This window comes from Pollachius pollachius (assembly GCF_949987615.1).
Source record: "Pollachius pollachius genome assembly, chromosome: 9".
Lineage (NCBI taxonomy): Eukaryota > Metazoa > Chordata > Actinopteri > Gadiformes > Gadidae > Pollachius > Pollachius pollachius.
In genome coordinates, this window is record NC_136942.1 from 16282641 (window position 1) to 16294950 (window position 12310).

Here is a 12310-nt window from a genome sequence, read left to right on the forward strand (position 1 = left end):
CTGTCATACATCGAGGTGGACACGCCCACTTGTGATGTCAGAAGAGGCTGATTTTCCAAACGGCTTGTAACGGCTAATCACACACACCTGGCGGTATAATATATCACCTTTAAAGATGATGCTGCCTGTTTGAAACGAACAAACAACGAAGCGCAAGATGTTCTTTAATCAATTGTCTCCATTTGTGGTCCATTTCCTGCAAAAAATAAAAAGGAAGATATCAGTGCCTCATACGACTTTAAATCTTGGCGTCCATATTATAATTTACTTTCAGGCAGACTGGCTCATAAACCATATAGGCTTTACCCCAGAAACCAGGCAGACAAATAACCACAGAGGGATAAGCGGGCATCATTAGAACAGCAGTCCCTAAATATCTCCCCACGTAAAGTCTGCAATATGGGTATTCACTGAATACGGTTTGATGGATGAACTAATTATACTACACATGGCCAGACAGTATTTCTCTTCACAATTTTAACAATATCTGTGGGTCAGTATTCGGATGACTTGTTCTTCATTTAGACCACAAAACTAATTTAGGGATAACTCTGGTCTGGTACAACATGCCCTTTCTGTCGACACTATTGGACATCCTGTTCGATAACTAAAAGCTGGATACAATAATGCTATTTGAGGATGATCTGTTGAAAGCGCAAGTGAAACATTGATAGTTGGTGCACATCGCTCCCTAGTGGATGGTCAAGTGTAGCGGATGCTCGACACCAAACTGAAGAACACAAAACTCAAAATAATCCACTGACTTGTACTCGGACCTATACGAAGCTTGCTTGTTCCGAGAAATGGCAAAAAGAACGATAGTCACAATATGCTGTATTCAATAAACTTTCCAGATACAGAAAAACATTTGTGCAGTTTGGCCATAACAAATAAAGATTTTAGAAAAGCAACAATGTACATGGAAAATGAAGTAGAACAGACAAATAACTACATCAACTTCCTGATGAACGTTTAGTAGATTAACCAAATTCAGTGCATATTAGCAATAGCTCCGGGAGGGGCAGTGCAGAAAACATTCTCTATTGGAGTTGTATTGGAGATCAAGATCAAAACAATCCAAGTTTAAGGGAAATATTTAAACCCAATAATTGTACTCACCTAGTTATTTCAATTAAGTTTTAGATTCCATAACCATCGTAACCATTGTAACTTTCAACCCATTATTATATAAATGAGTAACAAGGAACATACACCCTTGTGTTGAGCCACCTTAGAACAGATGGAGCAATGGAGAGATTGCCAAAGACAAGGCTTTACTTTAAACCAAACTGTAATCCAAGGGCATGGAGATAGGATAGCATTAGTCCTAACAGGTATTGCTAGACCTAGAATGAACCGAATTGCTACATGGAAAAATTAAGAGATTTCTTGGATTTTTTGCAGACACAGAAAATCCCCACAATAAAGACAATTTCCAGGTAAAGATAAGGATTTCAAGTCTCTTGACCAAAGTTGATCTTATTTGTATATGCCCAAACCATTTCTATTTTAACTGAAATCAAGGCAATCAAATAATTACGGAAAACCGTTAAGATTCAAAATAGCAAAGAAAGGCATTGGATTGTATAGAAATATGTATCCGCCGGAGCAAGGATGATAGGAACTGGTTTAATGGCAGCATAAATCCTTTTGGAATTGAATTTCAACTCTAAATTTGTAGCTGACAAGTTAACCAAAAGAACTAAGGCTAAACTTGACAATAAATCTCACAGCAATTAATTATTCCATATCAGTATCCCCTGTATTACAATTCTAAAACCAAAATCCCTGGAAGCAAATGCAGACTTTAACTCACATTCTTCAACAAATCAACCAACGGTAGGAACACTCAACAAAATTCTTTAAAAGCCATTTGTAGAAAAAGAACCCATTCATAAATACTCTTTTGTGAGATGCATGACAACTGTCCATAGGGTCTCAGGGAAGTCTTGAACTTGGGACATAAAGGAATACGCCTCTTTAATGGATGCCAGGTTTGTCTTTTCAGGACCATTGTGCTGTCTTCGACCAAAATCAATTATTACTTCTGGTCCCACATGTCAGCGAAATCCTGCTGTTTCAAGAACACAGCCCTGGTCTTTAGAAAGGTGCAATTTGTGCAAAGGGCTAATGATTTAGCTCAGTCGATGCAAGTGTTGTTGAGCTTCATCAAATAAGATTACTGAAAAGGACATGGTTAGGAGGGGTGGAGAGGGAGAAGCAAGTCTAACAAATAACTTTCTCAATAGCAGCTCGTTTGGTGATCAAACTCTTTCATTTAAATAGGAAAAAAATAATCTGTGTTTCTCTCTCTCTCTCTCTCTCTCTCTCTTTCTCCCCCGAGCGGAACCTGTGAAAAGGTATGAAAACACATTGGGATTGGTGTGGCCATAAACGTATAATGAGCATGTTGTGGCTATACGCCAACAGTGCCGTGTTGCTGTGGGCGTGTGTTTCCATCTATCCCAGCAGCAGGCCAGACAGGGCGTTCAGGTCCCTCATGTAGGGGTTGTCACTGAGGATCCGGTCGATGCGCTGCTTCTGCTCGGGGAAGATGTCGTACAGCTTGGCCTTCAGCTCCAGGGTCTCCGCCTGCGAGCGCTGCGGAGGCGGCGGCGGCGGCGGCGGCGGTGTCGGCGTCGGCTCCCGGGAGGTGGAAGGGGAAGGCGAGCGGTGGGGTGGTGGGTGCCACTCCGGGGGTCCCTTTTGAGGCCAGATGGGCTGGGGTCTGCCGTGGGCCGGCTGGGGCCATGGCGAAGCGGAGGAGTTCTGCGGGTCCTGGCCGTAGGCTGGCTGCTGGTGGGGGTGTTGCTGTTGGGCTGGGGGCTGGGCGTCTGCTCGTCTCCTTGGTGGAGGAGTAAAGGTGCTCCGCCTAACAAACAGACGGGGAATGGAGAGGTTTGGTCCCGCTCCTTGGGAGCATATTCAACGGATCGATTATGGCCTTGTTGTTGGAACTTACTTGCGCAGGAACAGCTCCAGGTGTGGACCATGCCTCCCAAGAGGGTCGTCTGGTATCATGAAGTGGTCCTCCACAAAGGTGAAGGGAAGCAGCCTGGTGGGGCAACAACCAAAACAAGTTTATTTCGTCTTGCCCAAAAGCCAAGAAGCTGAACCATAAAAGAATGTTAAACTACACCAGAATTGAGCGATGAATAAGCTATGTACAACAGCGTATGTGTGGCGAATGGGTGAAATGTTAATCCTACTGTAGGGCAGTGGCCTAATATTCATGCATTAGTTTCTGGGATATGTGGAAATACCCCTAGAGGGCGCCACAACCTCATCCCAAAACTCGCTTGACATTAGCATCAGGAAGATGTACCCGTGTGCATCAACAAGCACATATCTTTGACAACAGTCACAGATAGGCAGGTCAGCAATGGCAATAAACAGTGCTCTCTAAAAGTCATGACCGAAAGTGTCACATACCTCTCCTTGATGATGTGAAGCCAGGACACCGACGTGTCGACAAAGTCCCTCAGGTTGTCGTTGGTTACGATTACCCCCTCCGTTTTCTCGGCCAAGTGGAGCAGGAACCTGTTGATTGAATTGGGCGAGGTCATTAAGTGACAGGCTCCTTGCCTATTTCCAGCTGAGCAGCGTCATTATTTGAGTTTCGCTTAACACTTAAAACAGTTTGAAGCGGAATTGATCAGTCATTCGGAATGAGGAACGAGTCTTCTTATGTCAACCAGGCAAATTCCAGTGCTCACGTCAAACACTCAGACCCATATTAATCTCTCCTGACGCTGACCACATCCATCTGCCAGCCGGTAGCTTGCTCCTAGTGGCCCCTGACGCCACATTCTGGAGGGAGGGGAACAGCTGGAGGGATGGAACAGCTGGAGAGAGTGAACGCATGGATGGGGATAACGCACCTGTCGTCGTGGGAGGCTATCCTCTGACCACAGACCTCCCTGGACGGGGTAAAGGAGAGCAGCCTCAGGTTCTCCAGCTGATTCAGAAAGTGTTGCTCTAGAGAACCAAAGAGGACAGGCCACGCCTTAGCATTTATGCATGTGTGCATCATCTCGCACAAAACACCCAGCCCCAGCTCAGCACGCATTTACTATACTGTACTGTACCTATGGTAAGCCGGTCCCTTTTCTGCCGCCACTGGGGGACAAAGACGGTGATCTCTCGGTGGCCCCGGCGCCAGAAGGCCTCCACAGCCAGCGCGATACCTCGACACGAGAAGAAGCGACGGAGCCCGTGTCTGAGAAGGACAGAGGCATGAGATGACGGTTGACATTGGGAGTGCACCCACAGGGTGGCTACAGTGAGGCTTTTCCAATCGGTTCAGAAGGGAAGTAAAAGTCTCTGTGGAAGTTTGATGTTCATTTGAGAATTAATTAGAAGTGTTAATAATTCATTTGGTTATTTTGTATGTTGTACCGACAAATCTTTTCTAAAGTACATCGCAAGCATAAAAGGCAGCACAACTAGCAAATTATTTTCAGGTCAGAATTTTATCACTGCTTTTTTGTGTTGACATAAACAAACATGGGAAGCATGTTGGTTGATAACATAAAGCAATTCCAAAGCGTAAGTATAAACGCTGAGCGACGATTCCTAAGATAAAATAAGCATGTTAAGAGGACAATGGTAATTGTGGCTTTCGGAGTTTCGTTCGCAGCTCATTAAAAAAAAAAAAACACAGACCAAAAACCCTGGTAGCAGCACGTGTGCACGCACACCAGTATCCTGTTCCTCAAAGGCTTGGTATCACACTGTGACGTGATAGAGATAGGGCTCTGCTAGCCACGAGGTGACCCAGATCCCAGAGGCGAGACATGCAAATACCCAAACAATGCACGTCAGTCGATAAATGGCACACCAAGCTGTTTCCAGGGCAACCGAAAACGACAACAACAACAACAACGGGATTCTTTTTTTTTTCTCACCTGCCTATGGGATTATTTTTAACCCAAATTCCCCCGTGCGTACATGGTGGGGGTTTTCATTTTCAGGTACATTGAACATCGTTATGCCCAGTTTCAGTAAGGTCAATGAAGCCCCAAATTTCCCCCATATTCTAAGGATTGACCTAATTGTGATAAAAACAAAAGTATTGTGTGAAACCTGCCTCCGAGTTCGGGTCACTCGTTTAATGAAGTGCAACACTTTTAATGAAGGGAATTAATAAATGTTGCTGATTGCTTAGACTCACAAGTCAGTCTCTAGTCATTCAACTAGAGACTGAGGATGAAAAATGGGACCCAGGACAATGGATCATAGAATGTGGGCTTGTGAAGAGTGCTCACCCTTGTGCAGTGAGAGGGATGCAGTGCAAGATTTGCATGGAGGCAAGCACAACGACACATACAAAGTTTGAGCTTGTTGTTGGTGCTGCTACGCAACGTCAGGGAAGTCCCCAAGTGCATGTACCGCAGAAATCAGAAACAGGAAGAGATGACACAAGGACCAACAGTCCATATTTACACAAGGTTTAAAACTACTGATAAGCCTGTGCATTGCAGCGCTGCAATGGATACGGAGAGGAAGAAGAGGCCTTTGAGGTGATGGAAGGAAGTGTAGTGAAAGGTATCTTTGTCTAAACCGAGAGGTGAAAGAGCAATGGGTTCATCTTAGAAATCCAATGCGATAAAATAAAAAGGTAGGAAATTTGAGAAAACAAAAACGTACAAAGAGGATTTGATAATGTTAATAAATAAATGAAACCGTCTTTGCTAAACTTTTAGACATGGGCAGCATCGGCCATGCATCAAGCCATTGACCTCTGGCCAGGGGCTACAATATGTAGACAGTATTTTAGCCCCTGTATTTTTCTCGGCTGTGAACAGTACTGTCTCCATGTGGGGGTTGCCACTGTAGAATGTTGGTGTCACTCTGTTTTCACATTCCTTAATGTGGGGACAGGCCAGTGTCTCTCCAACTGATACGAGGTGTTAATTCCAACAAACCTCCATTTGCTTATGTTCCTACAAGGACGAATCAAATGGCCGGTGCCAGGCCGTCTGGGTCATAGCCATGGCCATATACCTTATCACTGCATCCCTTCTTTTGTGATTCAGATATTCTTTAGTATAATATTCATGCCAAACCTTTGGTTTCGGTGAGAAGAGGGATCGACAGCCAAGGAGCCTGTCGGGAGACTGCTCCTCCCCCGCCTACACTTAAGATTATTCAAACTAAGTCTGTACCTTGCTGTATTAAATCCTGTAATAAACCATCTTTTCGACCCTCTGATGCAACCTGTCAAGCAGCCTTGATTTCAACTTCTACTACAATGAAAATACACAACGCAGAGTGTATACTAACAGCTTAGAAATATGCAGAAATTTAACCCCACTCTTTGTCGCTTGTGTCTTATATGTCCCGTTTTTGTTGGTCCCTTTAATCTACTTGCTTCCAAGAATTTTCCCTCGGGGAAATTACAGTTTCATGCATTTAATTGAAACAGAATCTTTCTTTGAAAAATTTCCCGAAAAGAGTTAGGTATTCATTATTCAAAGCGAGAGGAGGCGGTTGAAAAGAGGTTGGTTGTGAAGATAAGAAGTAACAGGATGCAAGATTTAGCAGAAATTGAGAAAGCTAGTTAATTGACAATGCTTCCTGACAGTGGGATTCACTGGATTTCTTCTAATTTAGTCATTATATTAGTTGGGCAAGTTGTGACTCATTTGAGGGGTTTAGACAAAATATTTGTAAATTGAAAATCCACAGTGAATAAGATAGCCCTGTCTAAATGTTGGAAAGCTGTCAGCTGTTGAAGCACAAGGGCATGGGTGAAAGATGAGCGAGAGTGCACTCGATAATGGTCTACCAAATCTGACGGTACACAACAGTAAAAATGTTGACCCACCTTGTGAGACTGTCTAAATATTCAGGTTTGTCAATGAATATCAGTCTGGCCTTGGCTTGGCAGCAATTGATTTCCAAATATGGGCGAGGCCTCGGCAATATTTTGTCTTGTCAAATCAGTTTGGAAGTAAAGAAACAATATTTTCTTCTCGGAGATAATCCTGCTGTGCAGATATCTGTTCACTCTTACATAATGACATGATTCAATCTACTTAAAAACTGTTTAAATTGCTCAGTAGATTGCTGCCCTGTTTATTTTCAACAGGATCGAGGCCAGACTGATCTGCAGAGAGCAGGAAAAATGGGGACCGTGCCAGATCAGGATGGTCTCACAAGGCTAGTTTTTTTTTTTCCAATGATGATGTAAGGGGCGAAACTAATTCGGGTTTTAGGCTTATTTTGGATTGTGTCAACAAAGGATGCCACATTTCAACTCATCACTGCATGTATAAATAACAAACCTGTATGGACCTGTATGAGTCTGTAAGGTGCGTGCTTGTTGCTTGTGGGTGTGTGCGGGCGAGTGACTCACGACATGGCCACGTTGCTGCCGTCAATGATGATGTGCCGGAGCTCGGCCCGCCCCGGCTCATTGGGCAGCGACAGGGTGTACGGCGTCCGCAGGGACTGGTGAAAGCGGGCCAGACCCGTCACCGGCGATATGGGTGGGTCGCTGACGGCGGGGGGCTGCACCCTTTTGCCTTGGGAACCCGCATGTCCGACGGTCATGTACAACGCAGAGTGCCGGAGCTTGGGATTGGCCGTCTGAAGGAATGACAAAGACGATAAGGGCCGGTTAAATCATGTGACGAGGCGTTCCTCTGTATTGTTAAATGCCAGGCAGGCATGAGGGAACAATGTGGCCCTCTGTGTTATCATTCCATAATGGAAGAAACAGAAACCATTCCACAAGGTAAAGAAATGTGTGTCATACTTCCATGTGATTGATAGGAACCAACTAACCTGTGAACAAAATAATATGTGTTTTCCATGACCTGCCCAAGATCGACTCAGTAACTACTAACTCGTTATTGAACAGCTAACATACTGAAGTCAAACAGGAGCTGCACCAAAACCGCAGCCATGACCGTCTTATGAAGAAAGCGCTTGTGTCTGAATGCAGCACTCCTCTTGCAGATAAACCAGAGCCAAAACAAGCATGGTAGCAGAGGGCTCAAAGTTTAGAACCATTGAGTCAATATGGACATGGGCATTCAAAAAGAACACATGACCAATGAAAGCCCTGAAAAATATCAGGGATTTCATTTTGGCCATTTCTGCAACGTTGTGTATTGTTTTCTTAGTATGTACAGGTCAAATTATTGCCATCATTATAATTCTTCTCTCACTCAATAGTTCATTATTTTTAGATTTCCATGCACTCTCGGCCTCAAAGGTCAAATGCTTAAGGCTTAATACAATCTGGCTTAATGCTTGGATGCCTAGAGCACCAGCTAGTCCGAGAAAACAACTAAAGTCAAGAAAAGCAGAAGAAAAAAAAGGGATGTTGTCGGGAGGCAGCCATGCTCGGAAGAGGAAGCGCCTGCTCGGAACTCCTACATTTGAGGAGGTGGGAGCGGTGGAGGAGGGGGTGAGGAGGGGGTCGGCGCTGGGGCCGGTCAGCCACTGAGGGACGCTCCGCAGCGCGGTCACCGTCTCCAACTTGACCTGGCCGCCCAGGGTCTGAGTCCCGCCGGCCCGGGTCAGGTAGTCCCTGCCCGTGCTTGCCCCCGCTCCCCTGGCCAGGTAGTCCGTCCTCGACCCCGACTGCGAGTCCAGGTGTTCCATGCCGGTGAGCCGGGAAGCACCTCTCCCTGGCTTTGTGGTGTCCGTGGCGACAGGGTCACCGTCGTCGTCGTCGTCGATGGTGATGACGTCACAGCTCCCGGCGCCCCCCTGCGCCGTGGAGCTCCTCCTGATCGTGGTGGCCTGAAATTCAAGCGGTTCCCCCGTTAGACTCGTTCTCGTCTCATTTCGCTACTGAGGAAGACGTTTGACCTTTAAATACCTGTCTACCTGTGACATTAGAGACGCATGAGAAAGATCAATAGGTGTCTGACCGTGCGAAGCTAGGAACGCACATTTTGTTTACATTTTTGGGGGACTTTATCTGTGCCATGTATCTGTCGATAAGCTTCAGGGTGAGGTATAGCAGGACGGGTTTTTGGGTACCTGCTGAGTTTTGGTTTCTCCGCCGCTGCTACAGTGCCTCCGATGGCCGAGACCATTGCTGTGGGCAGGCTTAATGCTCGCCGCGGGTTTGCCAGTGGCGTCCGCCGACAGTTTGCTGGGGACGCACTCCTTGACTTTGACACGGGACACAGTGGATGAAGCTACTGAGGAGGAGAACCGGTGTGCTCCCTGCTCGCCTCTGTGTCCTTCTTGTTCAAAGCGTTTGGTCTCCTCAACGATTCTCTCTAGCACAAGGAAGGTGTCTTCCGTCTGCCCGGTCTCCTTAACAACGCGCTCCACCACTTCCTGCTGGTAGCCCATGGTTCTAGAAGGAAACCAGAATCATTCAGTGACACAAGCCCCGAGACCAATCACAAAATCGTGTTTACTATTTTGGCCTTTTCCTTCTCTATACAATATAACAAGAAACCTTTGTCTTTAGATTCTGAGCATGACATTACAATCCAATAAACACCTGAAGAAATTGACGAGGCAGCGGAGGTTGGTTTCGGGGCTGACAGTCTCTCCGTCGTCCAGCGCGCTGTCGCTGCCGTCCAGAAGGAGGGGGCCCGCGATGGTGTTGGCTTTGGACGAGGACAACGGGCAGAGCGGGGACGAGAACGAGGCGGCGGGCGTTTTAGTCCTGCAGCTGTCGGTCAGGCGGCTCTCTCGCTCCCTCCAGTCCCGCGCCCTCTCTCTGTCCCGCCTCTCTTGCTCCATTTCTCTCTCCCTCTCCCTCTCCAGTGACTCCTCGCAGCGCTCCAGGGAGTACTGTCTCTTCGTGTCGCGGGTCTCGCTCTCCGAGGAGCGCCGCTTGTGGGAGGGCCGGACGCCGTTCAGGTGCGCTGCCTCGAACCCAAGGCTTATCCCGCCCCCTGCTTTACCCTCCTCGCCTGACGAGGGGCCAGCCCCGGCTCCCTTCTCCTCAAAGCTGGTGTCCAGGATGCGGTTGGAGAGCTCCGTCACAGGCGTGCTGCTCTGGGAGCGGTCCTGCTCTGCCTCGGCCAGGCTGGCGGGCGGCCCCTCACTGGCAGACGCCTGGGTACGGGCCGGGGAAAAAGCAAAAGAAGACATGAGCCCAAGAGTACTACATTAAGCACCATGTAAATAGGGTTGTGGAAATGTAGACGCAACCCAACGACACTGTCCATGTAGATCTAATATGACACCGACCAGGGAAGAACCAGGCTGTGTGCTGGAGGGGCTCTGGGCCAGACCCAGCAGCTCCTCCTTCAGGGCGCTGGGCAGCAGAAGCAGTTCCATGGTGTATTTGTCGTCCCTCTCCTCAACGAAGGACTTGAACGCCCGTTTCACGGCTGGCTCCCTCTCACCAGGCAGGCTTCGCTTTTCCTGGACACCAGGCACGAAAACAGCATGTTTTGAGTAAATTTGCTTTTTCGAAATCTGATTTAGGAAGCAGTTGATTGTGCTCAACGGATCTTGACAAACATAGTAGATATCCTGAGAGCTTCTTACTGAATTGAATCATGCTTATGCGACTGCCAGAAATAAAATTGGCATCAATTAAAACGGAATGCCGATAGAAATCGCTAAGAAGAATGTAGCAATGGGCTCAAGGATACATAGTCCCTTATTCTTTTCATTTTTCATCAAAGCAGGAACAGAGATCTGATTCTTTGGCTACGAACAGACAGTGAGCTAAAGCATTCTGCCCACCTGAAACAGCGCCACAAACTGTTGAACTCGGCTCTGGGCCATCACCACAGGCTCAGCGCGACCCAGAAGACGCAGGCGGCCTGGTTCGGGCACCAGGACCTCGGCGCTGGTGTCCCGCAGCAGCCTGTCCAGAAAGAGTCCTCGGGCACCGGCGAAGATACAGTGCATGTCCACCGGATATCGCTCTACCTCCTGCAGCTCTGGGTCACACAAGCCCCTCACATACTCCTGCGCCGGAGAGAGGAAAGCGTTAGCTAGTTCACTGGTGCCTTCAAATCATACCAACTTAGGACCTGTGGTAGAAATTAACCTTACATTTTATGGTAAGCTATGATTATTATTAGGCCTACATATCATATAGATACTTTAATAGTGGAGAACAGCTGATCACCTTTAGCCTAGATGTTATGTGCCATGTGGCACATCAGTGAGAGGGTCCAGTCTACTCCCATTTTGATGTACTCTGAGGACAATGCTTACATTCACACGTGTGCATCATCTCTGTTTGTATAAGGATAATATATGTTCTAAGGTCACATTGGGATTCAGAAGACAGGAGAGTATACTGACATCCACACAGTGTGACCCAGAAAAACATTCTATGCACATCAATATCTGATGAAAGTCCAACTTTGTATTGAGTAAAGGATTGGGGATATAAGGAGCTGTACGGGATTCATTCGGGAGTGCTTTGCAAACCACTCGGCTTTGTTGTTGCCTTTTTAACGATAAAGTTTTTTTGTCATATTCTCTCCGGACCCCTCTCGATTTTGTCCATCTCTCAGTTAGTTAAAGAATTAGATAAGTTGTTATTATTAATGCCACCACAGACCAAGAACCAGTTTTTATTTAAACCGATAGTGCCCCACTGTACCTACCATTCATACCACTCATCCTGAAATAGAAATACTTAATTTGTGTTCTGTCTAAAATTTTATTTATTTTTTATATCTTATTTGTATGGAGGTTTAGATTTGTCAAAGTATTGGCTAACTTTCTGTTGAATAAAGGGAAAACTGATTGGGCGGTAGGCTACTATCAGATTTAAAATAGCATTAAGAGCCATGTTGAAGATACTAAAATTAACTAAGGGTATCTTTGGACTTAAAAATAGATACATTTATTCTCACATTCTCTCATGTGTGACACCAGTGTGCCACGATGTGTCAACTTTACAAGAGCTAGAGAGAAAGAAAATTTTAGTTTGTTTGTGAGACATGACATTAAACAGTTCTGATTAGTCAAGGTTAGGGTAGGTTTATTTAGGATTTAACATTACTACAACTCTCTGAAGGCATCCCACAATGGTGGAGTATCCCTAAGAAAAGACTGCATGATGCATTGTGTGCATCATGGGATTTGTACAACCAATTAAGCTATAAAGTTTGATCCAGAGTACTTTCAAATATATTCCTCACTTATATTGCCACTATTACTCTCCATGCATTGGTGTTGAGGAGTTAGTGGAGGCAAAATTGTCACATGACGGTGGTTGAAATTTAGGTTTCAAAATACATGTATTATGTATTGTGCAACACTACATGGAAGCTCTCAGGCCACTAGGGTTGTTACTGTGTAACGTACAAGTCAGAGGTGAAAAAGTTGAACTTTATTATATACTATACTGGCCAAG

General features: G+C 46.0%; 1 protein-coding gene across 1 annotated transcript in view; it reads right to left on the reverse strand.

Annotated features, from left to right (window-relative positions):
• Positions 1 to 626: 626 nt before the first annotated feature.
• Positions 627 to 12310, reverse strand: part of n4bp1 (nedd4 binding protein 1) — a 12551-nt gene continuing 867 nt past the window's right edge. Inside the window, exons 2-12 of the mRNA XM_079743332.1 lie at positions 10678 to 10905; positions 10174 to 10350; positions 9476 to 10038; positions 9001 to 9325; positions 8389 to 8757; positions 7361 to 7593; positions 4089 to 4219; positions 3882 to 3978; positions 3433 to 3540; positions 2963 to 3055; positions 627 to 2872 (exon numbers count right to left, since the gene is read on the reverse strand). Of these exons, the coding sequence (XP_079599458.1) occupies positions 2461 to 2872; positions 2963 to 3055; positions 3433 to 3540; positions 3882 to 3978; positions 4089 to 4219; positions 7361 to 7593; positions 8389 to 8757; positions 9001 to 9325; positions 9476 to 10038; positions 10174 to 10350; positions 10678 to 10905 (2736 nt within the window). The 3' untranslated portion in view covers positions 627 to 2460. The remainder of the gene's footprint in view (positions 2873 to 2962; positions 3056 to 3432; positions 3541 to 3881; positions 3979 to 4088; positions 4220 to 7360; positions 7594 to 8388; positions 8758 to 9000; positions 9326 to 9475; positions 10039 to 10173; positions 10351 to 10677; positions 10906 to 12310) is intronic.